We start from the raw sequence: 17,655 nt of genomic DNA, 5'->3' as shown, positions 1-17,655 counted from the left end.
GGGCTTCTCCCCTTGGCCCTGGCAGAACAGGCGACCTGGAATGGCCAGGGCACCCTTAACACTCTCCCCAGTTTGGGGCCTCGGGTCCTCCTGACCCAGTATCTGCCCTGCCCTTCCCCAGATAAAGGTTGAGTTCATGGTCAGAAGCACTGAAGGATCAAAGATGAGGGAGGATGTAAGAGGCTCCACAGAGCAGAAAGCCTGGGAGGCAGGGGGAAAAGTGGAGTCTTCTGAATTTGATGGATCTGAGTCCAGATCCCACTCTGTCCCTGTACACCATGTGGCCCTGAGCAAGCCTCTTCTGAGCCTCAGTTTCCCATCTGTAAATGGGGACAGCAGTGCTAATCCACAGAAGTGCTGTGAGGAGTCAGTGCTATAAAGGGAATGTCAGTAAACCTTGTTGCCCTGCTTTGGTGATCAGGGGGCAGAAGAGGGGGGCGTCGAGGGGAGAGAGGGTCTGAGGCCACTGCCAAGAGCCCGGCTCCATCTGGGTTTGTGTTTATTCAGTACAGGCCCAGCGCCCAGCCCCTCCCCAGGGAAGTGGCTGAGCGAGGGAATAAAACAAATAAAGGCCGCCGAGGTGAGTGTGGACTGGGGTGGGGCCGGCCTAGGGCAAGGTGAGGGTGCGCGTGAAACCCTGGTCCCAAGCTCGGCGGTCCACCCGCGGCCCCCTCCCGGCAGGTCTCCGGGGGGCCAGTGGAGGTGCCCGCAAGGAATGGCTCCTGGACTCCCTGCCACCTCCAGCCCCTCTTCCTTTCTGCCCTCTTTCTCCTTCCTAAGGCAGGTCCAGAGACCAAGCTCTCCAGCTGGCTGGGGAGGTGGGGAGGGAAGGTGCAGGGGCCAGCGTCCAGGTCCCAGGCCACAGCCCGGTGCCTTTCCTGGGCAGGCGCCCGGGTTCGCTGTGCTGGGACAGAGGAGCAGGGAGGCGGGTGCCCCGAGCCAGCAGGCCTTTAGGCACCACCCTGTTGTGCGGCAGCCCTGCCCCCACTCCCGTGCTGCCGTCCTCCCACTCGCCCTACCCCCCAGATCCGCACCCCAAGGGGGCACTCAGGAGTCACACCAGCTTCCGCCCTTGTCCAGGGGCCCGGCAGCCCCTCGCGCATCCCTGGACGGCTCCCCGGCTGCCGTGTCCTCCTCGTCTTCCTCCCCCTCGTCCTCGCCGTCAGTGAACTCATCCTGGCTGAGGCCATAGGCCAGCGTGGTGTGGGCCAGGTCCACCTCGATGGGGAAGACGTCGGCGTCACGCAGCACTGAGTAGCAGTCGTTGTAGTACTTGGACATGGTGGACACGAAGCGCTGCAGCTGGAACACGATGTCCTGGACTGGGGCAGGAGGGCGGGCAGATGGGCGCCAGTGGGCCGGGGCTGCCTGCGCGTGGAGAAGACCCTCCCTGCCCGCCTGGGCACCCCATCATGCACCTCACTGACCCCTCGTGCCCCGGGACGGGGCTAGGCCAGGGCTGCCCAGCCCTGCACAGAACCCAGGCCGCCTCCCAGCTCCCAGTCAGGCAGTGGAGGAGCCCTGCCAGGGTCGGGGGATGGTGGACTACACCCCAAGGAGCCCACGGGACACGGCCAGTCCCACCCAGGCCAGGCTCCAGGAAGCTCCCATCTTGGGTCTGACTCAGAGCTCTGCCATGCGCTGGCCCTGGGAGGTAAGTACTGTACCTCTCTGGGCCACAGTTTTCCCAGCTGTGAAATGGGGAGAGGATGGTGTAGGGGTTGCCCGAGGCAGGGTGTGGCCTGCGGGCCAGACGCCCGCCCACAGCCCACACCCCTCACCGTGCTTCTGGTCCAGCAGCTCCATCTTCTCCAGCACGTCCTTGCGCATCTGGGAGAAGCGAGCGCGGGCCTCCTGGCGGCAGCGCAGGATCAGGCGGTACTCGTAGTTGCCTGTGCTCACGCGGTACAGGGGCTCCCCTAGAGCCTGGGGCAGGGGAAGCATGTCAGGGACCCTGGGCGGGGTGGGGAGCCTGCTCTGGGGCAGAGGGGGGTGGGGGCGGGAGGCTGCAGAGCCGACTCACACCCCTGCACAGCACGGCACCCTTCAAAGCTACCATGGCTCCCCATTTCTGAGGCGCCAGGACTGCTAGAAGCGCTTAGTGATAGCTTTGTGAAAAAAAACAACCAAAAAACCAAACCCTTGCCACATTAAATAAATGAATATTTAGTCATAGATGGACCCTGATATCAAAAATATTAAAAACGGGCTTCCCTGAAGGCGCAGTGGTTAAGAACCTGCCTGCCAATGCAGGGGACACAATGCAGGGTTTGAGCCCTGGTCCAGGAGGATCCCACATGCCATGGAGCAAATAAGCCTGCAAGCCACAACTACTGAGCCTGCGCTCTAGAGCCCACGAGCCACAACTACTGAGCCCACACGCCACAACTACTGAAGCCCATGTGCCTAGAGCCTGTGCTCTGCAACAAGAGAAACCACTGTCATGAGAAGCAACGAAGAGTAGCCCCACTCGCTGCAACTAAAGAAAGCCCACGCGTAGCAGCGAAGACCCAACACGGCCAAAAATTAATACATTTAAAAAAAATTAAAAAATTTTAAAAATCTATAAAAAAAATTATAAAGAAGTAAAAAACCACTTCTCAGGAGTGAGGAAAGTCAGTTTTTCCCTGCAAGAGCCCCACAAAGTCTGGGGGGCAACTGGTCTGGGAGCAGGCACTGGGAGTGTCCCACAGCAAGCTGGCCAGCACTCCGAGGCCCGGAGGGGCCAGGGGTGGGGGGATCGCCCCAATCTCCAGAAACAAGAGCCTGGCCAAACCCCCAGGCCTCTCCTGGATTGGCCTGGCCCACCTGGTGTCCCTGGCAGACGCAGCCCATTCTTGGGGCTCTGTGAGGTAGGCAGGGGAAGATTTGTGCACCCCGAGCCTTTCCAATACCACAGCCATGCCCCCTCCCCCCGTGGCACTCACAATGCAGCTGTATTCCTCGTCATCCATCTCCTTCACCTTCAAGCAGTACGACTGTGGGACAGGTGAGGCCAGGTTGTCAGAGGGGCTGCACCACCTGGGTGCCCACCCTGATGTCCCCAGTTCCTCCCATGCCACGCTGTACCCCTCGGCCACCCAGAGGAGCCGGTATGCCAGGCCTCATGGGCCCTGCGCACCCTCAGCTGGGATGAGCTGAGACGTGTCAGGGAGAGGCTGGCCCCTCAGTCAGACTGGTCTTTGCTCGGGAGACTCAGGACAGCCAGGGCACTCATCTAGGAGGGTGGAAAGGGCCTGAGAGACAGGCCAGCATTTACCACACTCAAGTCCCAAGAGATGCTCTGGGAAAAAAGGTTCCATGGTCCAAAGAACTTGGGAAGGCCCCTGAAGGCCCATGTTACATATGGGTCTATCAAAGCCTCTGACAAGTCCTCAAGCAAAGGACCTTGACCTCTTTGATGGAGTATTTTTCCTCATCTCCTTTCACCACAGAATTATTATTTGAACATAAAACTCATTAACATCCCTTGGTACCCACTTTATAACCACTGACCTAGTCTAATCCATTGTTAAAAGTGACCAAAGAATTCCCATGGGGTCAGAGTGCTCCAGAGTGAGGGCTCTACCCACCCAGGCTCCCAGGGGCTCCTCTGAACAGTTGAAGCAGGGCCTAGGCTGCTGCCTGATTCTCCAGCACCTCCCTAGGCCCCTGGTCCCACCTCCTCAATCAGATGTGACCGAGGTTCTGGACCTGCCCTGCTAGCCACTGTGTGGCCGACTGAGGAGGGGCAAATCTCCAGGTGGGCTCTGACTCCAGCAGGCCAGGCCCACACCCACGCAGAGGCTGGAGACCACTTACCAGGTACTCAAACTTCACGTCCAGGTACTTCTTGATGGTGAGGCGAGTGTCTGGGATGGCTTTGTTGAGGTACGTGTTCAGGTCCGTCAGCATCTGGAAGGGGAGGATGGGGCGGACGCTTAAGTCCCCATGGGCAGAGGGGTCAGGCTGGCCACGGTGGCAAGGAATGGCACTGATGTGTCAATCCTTCTAGTGGACTCAGGTGTCAGAGCCAAAGGGCATTCCTAGACAGCCTTGTCCATTTCAAGGACGAGAAGACAGACTAGGTCAAGGGCAAGCTGTAACTCTGGTAGAGCCAGGGCCAGAAAAGAGCCTGGAGGTCAATGCTGAGGCCACGGAGGAGGAGTGCCTCACCCATGGTCAGCTGTGTAGGACACCAAGCCAGGACCAGCCCCCCGGTGCTCCGAGTCCAGAACAGGACCCTTTCTGCTCACCACACTGCCCCCTCCCCCATCACGTGCTGACATACACACGTTCCACAGGACCTACTGGCTTGATGGTCTTCAGCAGCCGGATGCCAAACTTCTCAATGCTGCGGTGGGCGTCGGCGAACTTCACGAAAGCCTCACTCGCAGCTGGCTGGGGCTCCCGCACCCCAATCACGGAGAACACGTCCCCAAAGGCTGCGTGACAAGTTTGTCCTGAAGGCTGCCCCTACTTGACCCCTTAACGGAGAAGCCAGGGATTTGTTGGGGAGAAGCAAGGCGGGGGGTGTGGCAGGCTGGAGGCCAAGGTCTGCCCGAGGTCTACGTCCCAAGGGAGATGGGTCTACACCTCAAGAAAGGTGAATCTATACCCCTAAGAGAGTTGGACCTACATCCCCAAGGAATGTAGACTCCGGTGTAGACACCTGAGTCTACACCTTGAGGAAGCTGGGTCTACATTCAAGGGAGCTGGCCCTCGTTCCCCACAGCGACCAGACCATGGAGAAGGCTGGGTCAAGGTTGAAGGCGGTGAAATTGTCTGGGGACAAAATACTAGTCTGGGAATCTGGGCCTTAGGTCAACTCTGCCCCTAAGGAGCTGCGTGACCACTTTTTCTATCTGGGCTTTGTTTTCCCAACTGCAAAACGGGGTTAACTGTAGCTGCCCTGCCCAACTAATAACAAACTTGTAGGAAATGAGATCACAAACAAGGAAGGGCCTCGTACATTGTAAGCGGCAGTACAGATAGACGGGACAGGGCCCGGAGGAGTAACTGTGCCCCACAGAAGACAAGCTGGTCTAGGGGACTTCCCTAGCGGTCCAGTGGCTGGGACTCTGCGCTTCCACTGCAGGGGGCCCAGGTTCAATCCCTGGCCGGGGAACTAAGATCCCACAAGCCGTGTGGTGCAGCCAAAAAAAAGAAAAAGACTAGCTGGTCTACATGCTCCCGGCTGGCCCCATTATTGCTACACCCCAGCATCTAGACAGTGCCCAGCCCAAACCTGGCCTGAGGTCAGATGCTGCGGTGTCTGCCTGAGCATGGGCATGAGAAAGGCCCCAGGGAGGAGCTTGGCCGCACCCTCACTGTATGGGTGTAGGGGAGGTGCTGAGCCCAGAGAGCAACAAGGGTTTTTCCAGGGTCACGCAGCAGGTTTGGGGCATCCTTACCCCGGTGCGTCTGCGACAGCTCATAAAAGGCCCGTAGGAGGTTCTTGGTGTGTTCTGTCATCCCTGTGGGAGAGACCCAACCAAGGGGGCTGGGGGCACATGGTGGGGACCACACTGGCCCAGGACACGGCCTCCAAACGCCCACCCCACCACGAGGCCCTCACTGCTCCTGGGTTTCAGACTCTTCTCACTAGGTTTACATGTGCCATTATTTGATTTTTATGGGCATGTATTACTTCTACAATCAGAAAAAGTATGTCTTGGGCTTCCCTGGTGGCGCAGTGGTTAAAAATCCACCTGCCAATGCAGATGACACGGGTTCAAGCCCTGGTCCGGGAAGATCCCACATGCTGCGGAGCAACTAAGCCCATGCGCCACAACTACTGAGCCTGCGCCCTAGAGCCCGCGAGCCACAACTACTGAGCCCGCGTGCTACAACTACTGAGCCCACATGCTACAACTATTGAAGCCCGCAAGCCTAGAGCCCGTGCTCCGCAACAAGAGAAGCCACAGTGATGAGCCTGCGCACCGCAACAAAGAGTAGCCCCCACTCGCTCCAACTAGAGAAAGCCTGCGAGCAGCAACGAAGACCCAACACAGCCAAAAATAAATAAGTTTTTTTTAAAAAAAAGAAGTATGTCTTAAGATTTTTTTCCCTTATGAATATTTAATGGCCATGCTCCTAGAATTGCGTAGGCTGGCACTCTGCCCCCACTGCCATCATCTTTAGAGCAGGGCTCCAGAGCTCCACCCCAGGGCAGAGCCAGTGCTAGGCACTTTCCAGACCGGGATACCCCACCACCACGGGGCTGCCAGCCGGAGGGTGCACCTGCCCACCTTTATACAGCTCGGCGGTCCGCTCCAGCTCCTCAAGCCTCTTGACAAGCCCATCTGTGGGGATCAGAGAGCCACAGGGTCAGGGGAGAGCCCCACAGGTCACCCGAGCCAGGCTTGGGAGGGGCAAGGTCGCCCCCAGGGGAGCAGCACAGGATGTGGTCCCAGGGAGGGGGACTTGGCACCTCAGGGTCAGCTTGGCTCACTGGTGTTTTGCAGAGAGCCCGGCACACCCAGACAAGTGGGGGTAGGCAGGGCAGCCCTCAGGATGCTCCTGAGATAAGCGCCACCCCAGCAGGCTGGGACACAGCAAAGGGGCAGAAAGATGAAGAGGATGCGGGTACTTCCAGAAATCAGGAGTGAAAACCAGTTGGGCCGTCCCCAAGGCCAAGCCCGCGGGTGGCTCCCCACGGCCAGCAGAAGGCAGGCCCATGCCTGGCAGTCAAGGCCCTGGGACTTCTAACATACTCCCTGCTGAAAGCCAAGGAGCAAGGCAGTCAGAGACAAGCAGGAGAGACGGGACGCCCCGACAATAACTCTAAGGTAGGCTCAAAGGCAGCCCCTACCACCACCGCTGGCTCAGAGACGAGAGCAATCCGGGGAGGGGAGAGAAACTCAGCGAGGGCCTCGAGGAAGAGCCTGCATGGGAGCGGGCCCCGGTGATCATCTTCGCTGGCTTCACAGGTAGTTTACTGAGCACGCACTGTGTGCCGGACCCCGTTAGGCCCAGGAATGACCGTGGTGAATGAAATCTGAGTTGTGCCCTCAAGGCTCATAGTCCAGCAGTGACACTGACCAGGCCATGACTGGTAGGGACAGTAAGGGCTGTAAGCTGAGGGGCAGGGGCAGTTGCCTCACCTCAAGGGCTCAAAACGAGAGCAAGTGGATTGCCAGGGAGGGGGCCGCATTCCAGATTGGGGTGGGTGGTTCTCCCACCAGCAGCGAGTGGCACCCTCCTCCACTCCAACAGGGCTGAGGTCCACCCCCAACTCCCCACCGGGAGCACTGGCAGCAAATGCAGGGCAGGGCCCATGTTGGTGGCTTCCTTGCCCGGCACCTCCTAGACAGGGCCTGGCCTTACTGAGTGACCTCCATGCAGCTCAGTCCTTCTTCCACATGAGCCTCTGAGGCAGAGACTACTTTGCTCATCTTATAGAGAAAATCGAGGGACAGAGAGGTAAAGCAACTTGCCTAAAGGCACACAGCGAGGGCTGTGCAGGCTGGGGTGCCCAGTCTCCTGCACTGACCTGGGCCAGGGTTTTCAGAGTGGCGGGAGAGAAGGGGAGTAGCAGAAGCTGGGCCTGGGCCTTTCTCTGGGCAGAGAAGGCGGCTGTGTGTTGGGCTGTCAGGGAGGAAGGCCCGGGCTCTGGGGGCTGGAAGGGAGCACCTCGGAGGTCTTCAGGAGGCTTCGGCCACTGGGCTGGCCTCCAGGCCCTGGCTCCCCAGAGCCTTGGCCCCCGGCCAGACTGGCAGGGAAGGAGCCACGTAAGCGCCATGCTGTTGTTTTTAGCTGGGTCATGGGACATCATGACAGCTTCAATTTTAGAAACCCTATTTAAGGCTGGGGAAATTGCAAGGTCTGGGGGGAAAAACACAACAACCAGTTCTAATTTCATCCCAACGCATGGTAACTACAGTAACAGGGATTTATAGACACCAAGAAGCTGGAAATAGCAGCCGCCACTTTTGTACCCCATTTGGAACAAGCTCAGACCCCTCCTCCCCCGCATCCCAGCCAATAAAGCCCAGTGTGCCCAGCTGAGCCTACAATGTATGTAGGTATTTATATCTGTCCCCACACGTACACAGCAGAGCTGCTGCTATTTATAAACTCAGGCTGGTGACAGCAGGAGCAGGACCGAGTGCTTCACTGGCCCCCTGGGGAGACAGCGTGTGCGTGTGTGTGTATGTGTGTGTGTATGTGTGTGTATGTGTGTGTGCGCGCACGCACACGCGTGGGCGTGAATGTGCGTGTACGCGGTTTTCCCCCAGCCCGAGGCAGGCAGCCACCTCCAGCCCTGGGATGCGGGCAGCAGCGCCACCTCCTGGAGAGAGGTGGGGCAGAGCGGGCAGTGGGAGCAGTGCAGTGCATGCTGGGGTGACAAGAGGGCACAGGGTGGAACCGGGCAGGTGGGGGGGGCGGGGGGGGCTGGGGGGTAGGCCTTGGCTGCGTGAGAGCAGCTGGGGGCAGTGGCGAAGGCACCAGCTTGGGGAGCTGAAAGGAGGCACCTCCCCAACAGGAATTTGTCTCATCTGTGACCTGGGCCTGTGAACCCTTGCTGGGGAATAGAGGACACTGGCTGTAAGATGCCTACGCTGACTATTGTGAATGCTCTGGAAGCGGGAGAGGCCTCCAAGGGTGCAGCCTGGTGGGCAGCCACGGTGCCCCTGCCCCTGGGGCCTGGGCCTGAGTCCTCTGGGACCGAGGGTCAGGGGGTGGAAGGAGGGGACTCACCATTGCACAGGATGGCCCGGCTCAGGCCCAGAGCATCTGCAGTCCCCGAACTCATGTTCTCGACCAGCCGATGCTTCACCTTCTTCAACACTGGGACCAGGTGAGAAAGGAACTCAGTGAGATAGTCTGGGCCCCCAGGCCATCCCTGCCCCATCATGACTCACTGGGAGTGACACTAGGGGCAGAAGGGGCTGAACTGGGGTTTGGTGTGTGGGTGACTGTGAAGTAGGGAGGGTCCCAGTGAGGGGTTCTGGGCCCCCGCCCTGTTCATTCTCTACCTGAGGGAGGCACTGGGAGACTGGAAGTGTAAATATGTAAAGCGCTTAACCAAGGGCCTGACACTCAAAGTGGCTACTGGCTACCACTGAGAGCCCAGAGCTGCCCAGGCTTGATTCCAGCTCACAGGCCGACCACGGAGAACCTCTCCTCCGTCTCTCCTCCACTTCCAGGAGCAGAGGCACCATCAGTGACAACTGGCCTCAGGCTCCAGACTCGGTTACTGCGTATGTGGTCACATACTCGGTCCTTGGAAGGGGACTAGGATGGGACCAGAGGGTTTTAGAGGAAGAACCTCCAGGACAGACTTGATCTGCCCTTAGCCTCTTTCCTTAAAAACCAGGAGGAGGCTCTGGCCCAAGGGTGTAGGAAAAGGGTGCTGGATCCCAGAGCCAAGAGATCTGGGTGTGCCTTCACCCAGGGGACACAGCATCTCTCTGGATCTCGGGCCTTGATCTGGAATGAAGTGGCTGGCCCAGAGGACCTTGAAGCTACTGTCCAGCTCTTGAGCCTTGAAGCTTCCTCAGAACCAAGGCCTAGACCCCCTAGCAGGAGGCAACATGTCCCAGGGCACGCTATGGGCAGAAGGGCTGGCTTCTGCCCCAAAGGTGAGGTCCAGTTCAGACCGAGTCTTTCTGGGAGCAGGTGCGTAGAAGGAGCCAGGGCTGAGGAGGGGTATGCAGGTGGGCATGAGGTACCAGGCCAGGGCTGGGCTGCCCTCCCTTTCAGAAGGGTGAGCGACTGGGTCTGGTGAGCTGGAGGGCTGCCCTACAAAGGACAACCCTAGGGCAGCAAGGTCCCAGAGGAGGTGGCTGGGGGAAGGGGGTAAAACACAGGGCAGGGAGAAACCAGGGACAGGTTCCTGGGACCAGCTGCAGGGGGAGCACCCCTGGGTCCTCCCAGACCCTTTGGATCGGCTTGGTCAGAAGAGTCAGAGACCACATCCATGTGAGTACTGATGCATTGTCATAAGAATGCAGAACAGGGGCTTACAGGGCCACTGGACGCCACTGCCCCAGCCCAGCTTACCAATGTCCAGGGACATGCCCTGCTTGGGGTCCGCCTGCAGCTTGTTGTAGTGGATAGTCACCTCCCCCTGGAAAAGCAGGACAAGCAGAGTTGTGACAGAGTCCCCCGGACCCCAAGCCCCTTCCCGGCAGAGGCCTGTTTTCCCTGGAGTTTGTGGTCATGAAAAAATCCTGAGCCCTGGAAAAAGGTCCCTCCTTCTCTCACCACCCACCAGGCCCTGGAGAATCAGCAGGGACAAGGGCAGACAAGGTCCTTGTTGACACTGAGCTCGCAGCCTGGCGATCTCTGATGTCCTGTGCCCCTGCCACCCCCATGCCACGGCCACACTCCAAACCTCTGCGACATCATTTTTCCTGCCACACGGAGGATCTTCTCCCGCGCTCTAAACCATCCCCATCCTCCCTCCATTCACTCCACAGACTGTCCCAGCACGTTCTCTGTGCCTGGTGCTGGGATGGAGGAAGCAGGTGCAGGGGCAGCCCCAGCCCCCAAGGGCCTGAGGCCAGCAAGGGAGGCCGATGCAATTCAGGGAAATTACATGAATTGCAGTCTAGTTGACTGGAAGAGAGGTGGTGCTCCTCCTGAGAAGCCTCCCCTGACCATGTGAGGCCACCCAGATCACTCTCTCTCTGTTCTTGAAATCCTAAGACCTTTGAACTTGGGACAGAATCCATTCAAGTGCAAAACAGGGTTTCAAACTTGCCTCCTAAGGGACCCAACGCAGTGAATCAGGGGTAGATGCCAAAGGCTCTCGGGCTGCAGCACAGTGTGTTCAGGGCCGCCGTGGGGAAAGGAAGGAGCGCTGCAGCGGCAGCCAGACCTGGGCTCTGGTCCGGCTGTGTGACCACAAGCAAACCCTTCCACCCACTCTGGGCACCAGTAAAATAGGGGCTGTATCTCTGCCTGGCACCCAAACGTGGGAGCTGGGGAGTCCCTGTGCAATGGCAAGGCTGTGCTCACACACCAAAAGCTCCTTTCTCGTGGGCAACGTGAGGGGCTGGCGCGACACGGGCCTGGGAGGACGAGAAGGGCTCTGGTGAGTAGAGATGGGGGGATGAGGGAGGGGATCCAGAGGGGGCACATGCACCCCACTTCTGTACCAGAATGAAACACGGTACAGAGGACATGGAGGACGGATGGGAGGTGAGGTGAGGAGAGGTTTGGATGGATGGGGTGAGGGAGCTCAAACACTCGGCCAAGCTCCACATACAGCTGGGACGCTTGACTCTCAGATTTTTAAATCATCCTGTGGCTTTGCACCTCCTTCGCTGTTTTGGTTTCCCAAGAGCTACCGGCAGCAAACATCTCTAGGAAACGGCAAAAGGGCTGCACGCCTCCGGGACTGGCCGGGCTGCTGCCTGCCATGCAGGGAGAGAGGGGCCCTGTGGGGAGAGGCCTGGGCCTGGAGCAGCGGGGGCAGGGAGGGGGAAGCTGGGGACAGGCAGAGTGCTGTGTGGTCTGCAGAACAGGAGACCAACCGCTGGACCAGGAGCTGCCCCAGGCTGCCCCAGGGCCCAGGGGACTGAAAGTTCCTACAGGGACGGGGGTTGGGGGGAGGGGTCCCTCTTTCCCTCTTACAACTTCCTAGGCCCAGCATGGCCCGGTGGACATGTACTGGATGTCTACTGACCCAGGTAGCTTCACCTCAGACTTCCAGCTTCGGCTCCAGCCCTGACTGGGGACACACTGGCCCGCCCTGAGGAGTGGTTCCAAGTCTGACAGCTCCCCTGGGAGCTCGAGGATGGGGACCTTTCAGTCCTGGTGCCCACTCTTTCACCAAGGCCCAGCACAAGTCCTGGATCATAAATAGTATCTACTGAATGAACACGGAAGAAACCCAGGGAGCCGGGATGTGACCCAGACCCTGATGCACCGAGGAGGGAGTTGTGAAAGGGCCAGTCCCCCCTTCCAGGCCCCCTGCAGGCTGGAGGTCTCAGAAGGGCCTCTGTGCCCCCAGCCCCGCAGCAGCCCTTACCTTCACCTCCTGAATCATCTTGGCCACCTCCACCTTAGTTTTTCCTTTGATTGACCTGCCATTGACCCCGGTGATCTCATCACCAGCTGCCACGGTGCCGTCCAGCGCGGCTGGGGTGTTGTCAAACACCTGTGGGTGCATAAGGCGGGGGGAAAAAAGGAAAGCTGGGAAGAAATCTGGTGGGGGACAGTCATTCCCTCCACCCCAACCGGCACCCGGCTCCGTCCTGGTCTCTACCCTCTATCCCTTAAGTGGTGCCAGAGAAGGGCAAGGGGAGAAAACACCCTAACAACCAAAAATGAGTGACCCACATTCTTGGGGGAGGGGAAGGGGGAACTGGAGGTAAATGCGACTGATGAGACTTTCCTCTTCTGGTATCAAATACACCAAACCTTACACGACCACAGGAGTGTTTGCTCCTCCCAAGCCATTTCTTGAGATTTTTTCCAACAATGCTGCACTGAGCTGACTCGGAGCCCCAAGGCACCACTTATCAGTTCCTGCTCTTCATCTCTGTCTCCAAGGAGCAAGGGCCCCGCCACACATGTGAGCCCCTTCTCCCAAGATGACCCCTAACACAGGGTCTGCACTCACTGGCTGAGTGCAGCTGAATGTGTCTGTTAAAGGACAGATGTATGGGGGACGCTCGGGGCAAGGGGTGAGCAGGCTACACAGGTGTGTGCAGAGACGGACCCAAGAATACAAAAGTCACATCAGGCAAAAACCACTAGGAGAGATGCCAAAATTATTAGCTGTCTCCCCTATACCTTATCTTTAATTTCCAAGTTTTCTATGCAAAGCACGTAGAAAGAATATTTCATGATGTTTCATATACGTTAATATTATAAGAAAAAAATGAAATAATTAAGACAAACGTTTCTTTCTGCTACCTTCCAAGAATCACAATAAAAACATCATGATTATTTGAAAAAGAATGGTAAAGGAGATCACAACAATAAAAGATATATAGCCGTTTCTGGAAGATGGAACAGTGGGGATCCAAGGGCCTGCAGAGGGGGTTGATGAAAGAGAGCTAGTCTTTGCTGGAAACTGCCAGCAGGCCAGGAAACAGACCTCTGAAAACATCCTTAGGTGGGTGGAAGGCAAGGTAGAAAGTAGGGGGACAGACTCAACTCCAGGCTCCCTCCCCACCCACACAACCCTCCACGACCCCTTCTCTGGGGAACACGGAGGACACGGGAATGCCAATGCCTCAGCACTGGCCACTGGCTCCCTGCCCACATCCTGCTGGAGCTTCAGCAGCGGACTTTTCCCAGACTGTCACGGGTTTTGGCAGACAGTCCGCACTGAAGCCTCTGGGCCCCCCCGAAGCAGCCGCAGGGATTAAGGCGGGGGCGGGGAGGGCGGGCAGGGACCAGCATTTCTAGAGTCTTCAGGCAGTGCCATCTGGTACAGCAGGAGAGCATGTGGATGCTTTGGAGCCTGTCAGATCTGCTTTCTAACTTGGCCTCTACCACTTAGCTGGCTAGGGACCTGGGCCAGGACCTGGGTCTGCTCACCTAGAAAACCACACAAGGGCTTCCCTCGTGGCACAGCGGTTAAGAATCTGCCTGCCAATGCAGGGCACACGGGTTCAAGCCCTGGTCCGGGAAGATCCCACATGCTGCGGAGCAACTAAGCCCGTGCGCCCCAACTACTGAGCCCACGTGCCACAACTACTGAGGAGCCCGCGCTCCTCAACAAGAGAAGCCACCACAGTGAGAGGCCCGTGCACCGCAAGGAAGAGTAGCCCCCGCTTGCCGCAACTAGAGAAAGCCCATGCGCAGCAGCGAAGACCCAACAGAGCCAAAAATAAATAAGTAAATAAATAAATTTATTTAAAATAATAATAATAATAATAATAAACTATACGGGAGGATGTGCAGAGGTCATATGCAAACACTATGCCATTTTTAAAAAAGGACAAAAAAACAGCATGTTACTATGCTCTGAGCTCTCTGAAGGCGGGGTCTCTGTTTTCTTGCTTTCTTGTTTCTAGTGGCTACGAAAGAGCCTGGCCAGGCCCTCAGAAAATATTTCCCGAACATAGTATCTGTTGTACTGATACTGATTTAACCAAAATTGATACGATAACTATGTTGGGAAGACAGAGTGAGAAGAAGCAGGTTTTGGAAGAAAGCTAAATTTTTATCTCCTAGACTGAGAAAAGCTGACAGATGTTTACAAGCAATAGACCAAAAAATAACAGGATAAGCATCTTACTGGGAAAAATGGGACCTCACACCTGAATCAACAGCTAAAAGGGTGGGAAGCAGTGTTGCTTCTGGGATTGGCGGGGGTGGGGGGAAGGGCAGTGAGAAGGCGTCAAGCAGAGGGGATTGCTTATTTGACACTAGCCTTTTAGTACTCTTGACTTGTTCAAAGCAAGTCAGATAGCCTTTGATTAAAAATAAAATGGACTTTTGAAAAAAATCAATTCTATTATTTTATAATCACAGCTCATATTAAGAACAAACCTGGCCCCCCACAGGTAGCGAGGGGGAGGTGGCAGGGGAGGCTGAGCAGGGAGATGGCAAGGAAGCCAGGCCTGGGGGAGGCCTCCCTAACACCTCCTGGGCCAGAGGAGGCCAAAGCGCTCGTAAAGGCCACACGCTAAGCAGGCAAGACCAGATCCAGGGAATCTCCACCTTCTAGGCCTTAGAAGTGACTCTTTTGCAAGATCCTCAGAGAAACTGCAGTTTCCCATCTGCCACCAATGGCTACATAGCTGAGAAGGTTAAAACATAGCTGGAATCCAGGTCAAGTTTATGTCTGAGCGGGGCAAGCTCCCTTCCAAGGCTACAGAAAGATCACTGACTCTGACCAGCCACATAATAAACGAGGCCTGTCCCCACTCCTGCGTCACAGCTGACAGAATATCACCAGGGCATCCCTTCTTATAAGGACCACAGAATTGTTCAGTATCACTGGCAGATCATCTGTGAAAGGGAACTGTCATAAAAATAATAGCAGCTGCTATCGAGGGAGTGCTGCTTAAGGGCCGGACATTGTGTGATGTCATTTTGTTTAATCTTCACAACAACCCAAAGATGCCCAGATCTACATATTTTATATCCCCATTTTCCAGGTGAGGAAACTGAGGCCCAGAGAGCTTAAGTAACTAGTTAATAAGCAGGGAAGCTTGCACTTGGACTCAGGCCATTATTATTTCATGGTCTTTTAGTCTTTCCATTATGCTTCACTTGTGTTAGTACCAAAGGCTGATGATTTTATTGATTCACTGATGACATTTTTATTGAAGGTCCGCTATTTGCCAGGCATTGTACAAGGTACTGACTGCAGTGAAAAAGCAAACTGGGATCCTGCCCTCATAGTGCAAAGAGTCTGGAAAAGAAGTTAGATACAGAACTAATGAGCAAATCCATGAGTACAGATGGTGATAAGTGCTGAGAAGGAAAAGAACAGACTGAAACGATAGAGAAAAACAAGGGCGGACCTACTGACAGTGGGTGTTCGGGGAAGCCCCTCTGAAGAGAATGAGGAGTCAGCTGTGCAGAGTGGAGTAATGAACCTCTGTCACGCCCAAGTAGGGAGGTGGCTCGCCGCCTCCAGCACCTCCCTTCCACCTCCAAAGCACTTAATACCTGGACAATATACAGGCAGGGACAGTACTGGGCTCCTCCTCCAATGCTGATCCCAATCAGGTTCTGAGCATCCTTCTGCAAGGTCACCTTCCCAGGTACAGTAGGGATTCCGCTGGAGAGAGAAGCACGTGCAGCTGAGTCCCCTGGAGAAAGGATGACTGGAGGGGACGGGGACAGACAGGCCTTCTAAAACTCCCAAGGGCCTCCAAGTGCTGCACAGCCTTTTCTCTTTCTCACTTGGCCAAAAAGACAGCATTTTGTGCTGGAACATCACAGAGCTCTTGGAGCCATGCTGATGGGGGATCAAATCCCAATTCAGCCATTTATCAGCTGCGGGACTTGGGTAAGTAAGTCACCCTCTCTGCATCTCAGTTTCCTCATCCATAAAATGGTATGGATAAAAAATGGCCACTTTATCAAAGTTCTTAGAAGAAAGTACATGGAAGGCACTTAACACCAACCCAGCCCAGAGCAGGCACTCCGTAAAAATAGGTCCCCCTTCCCTTTCTTTCATTCTCCCTCTAAGATTTGAGTCAGACTCTATCCTTGTCACCTTCTCAGGCACATATGGAACATAACAGTCACCTCCTCCAGGAAGCCTTCTCCTGTTAAACTATCCATCACCCATCTGTCAATTGCTGTATTCAATTACCTCTCAGTTTTCACTATACATTAGCACTTATTTATGTTTTGTGGTAAATATTCTCATTTATTCTCTTATTCACTTGACAAACATTTGCTAACAACCTATTGATGCTGAGCATCATACTAAGTGCTGAGGACACAGAAAGGCATTGGACGCAGTCCTTGCTCTGCGGGAGGATATATTCTATTAAGGAAACTAACTTAATTTTTGAAAATCTGCTCCACTGATCATCTACGCTGGGGAGGAAAGTATGTTTATGATATTCCTATTCATCCTTCAAAATGTGGCTCAACTGTCACCTCCTCTGTGAAGCCTTCCCTGAACACCCCAGCAGAGGCACTGCTTGGCCTGCTGGGTTCTCCTCGTAGCCAGGTCATTCTCCATTAGCACCCTTATGGCCCTGAACTGTATTTATCCATCAATGTGTCCACAGCCCCCTACAGACGGTGAGCTCCTGGAAGGGCAGGATTCATTTCTGCTACAGTACGAGACCTAATCTGCTGAGAAGCAAGGGTCTGTGGAACTGGTAAGCCCAGGCACCTGAGAGACCTGGGGCTCCTGCACTAGTGGGACTTGGGGTAACAACATACTCACAGTTTATCCTCCTCGATGTCATAATCCAAGTCTGCAAACATGGTTCCGAGAGTTTCAGTGGGCTGGCTTACTGCCCAACTCGGCAGGGGAATGGGGAACTGGATCCGGGAAAGAAAAGAGCACAGGGCTTAGGGAACAAGTGCCTAAATGCCAACCCCAACCCCGGCGATCTGGGAGAGCCGGGCCCTCCCCCTCCCCTCCGGACGATGGGGGTAGTCCCCGGGGTGGGGGGTGGGTAAGTGATTCTTACTAGGTACAGGGGGGACTCCAGGCCAGGGCGGGGCCTCAGATTCCAGAGCCCGCCCCACGGGTCTCCAGGCCCTTGGGAGCTCGCCTCTGTCGCTCACCGGAAGCGCCAGTACCACAGCCGGGTCCGAGCCAGGCTGGCACCTGAACGCACCTGCCGTTCCACCTGTCGGCGGCCGCGACTGTCGCGTCACTTCCGGGGGGACGCGGAAGTCCCGTCTTCCCGCACTGGGTATTTGCCTGGGTCCCTACAGGCAACCCTTCCCTCCCTGCCTCTCGGGGTTCCCAGAACGAGGAAAGAGAACAAGTATTGACGGAAGCTCCTCTTTAGCATGAAAAAGCGGAAACAGAGGAAAACGTCCGGACAGGCCGACGGCGCTCAACCCCGCCCCTTGCCCTGTGGCCGCCGCCATCTTGGTAAGGTCAGGGTTCTTCCCAGCTTCCTCAGCGGGACGCCGGGGGACCAAGCCGCCTGGCTGGTTGCCGTAGCAACGGAAGCATCCTTAGGCGGGGAGACCTCCAGAGAAGTTCAGTGGACTACAAACCCCGACACTCTCCCTTTCACATTTTCAGCACCCCGTCCTAGGGTGCCGTCACTCCTC

At 56.3% G+C, this 17,655-nt stretch overlaps 1 protein-coding gene across 3 annotated transcripts; it reads right to left on the bottom strand.

Annotated features, from left to right (window-relative positions):
• Window positions 1-482: 482 nt before the first annotated feature.
• On the bottom strand, window positions 483-17,442 carry PICK1 (protein interacting with PRKCA 1). 3 transcript variants are annotated; one of them, XM_082636162.1, is made up of 13 exons: window positions 17,058-17,439; window positions 16,808-16,905; window positions 15,568-15,679; window positions 11,963-12,091; window positions 9,988-10,054; window positions 8,683-8,772; window positions 6,231-6,284; window positions 5,394-5,456; window positions 4,291-4,424; window positions 3,802-3,894; window positions 2,928-2,978; window positions 1,782-1,926; window positions 483-1,322 (listed from the first exon to the last, which is right to left on the bottom strand). In XM_082636162.1, the coding sequence occupies exons 2-13, from the start codon at window positions 16,846-16,848 to the stop codon at window positions 1,048-1,050; spliced, it is 1,254 nt and encodes a 417-aa protein (XP_082492288.1). In that variant the 5' UTR covers window positions 16,849-16,905; window positions 17,058-17,439; the 3' UTR covers window positions 483-1,047. The 3 variants fall into 3 exon arrangements, with proteins under 3 accessions (XP_082492288.1, XP_082492289.1, XP_082492290.1); XM_082636164.1 differs by having other exon boundaries at window positions 1,100-1,317; window positions 17,058-17,442; XM_082636163.1 differs by lacking the exon at window positions 6,231-6,284 and having other exon boundaries at window positions 17,058-17,440.
• Window positions 17,443-17,655: the final 213 nt, after the last annotated feature.

Source organism: Mesoplodon mirus, assembly GCF_964341445.2.
Source record: "Mesoplodon mirus genome assembly, chromosome: 11".
In the NCBI taxonomy this organism is placed as follows: domain Eukaryota; kingdom Metazoa; phylum Chordata; class Mammalia; order Artiodactyla; family Ziphiidae; genus Mesoplodon; species Mesoplodon mirus.
The sequence above is the reverse complement of the archived record's forward strand: the minus strand, read 5'-3'. Positions and strand labels throughout refer to the sequence as shown.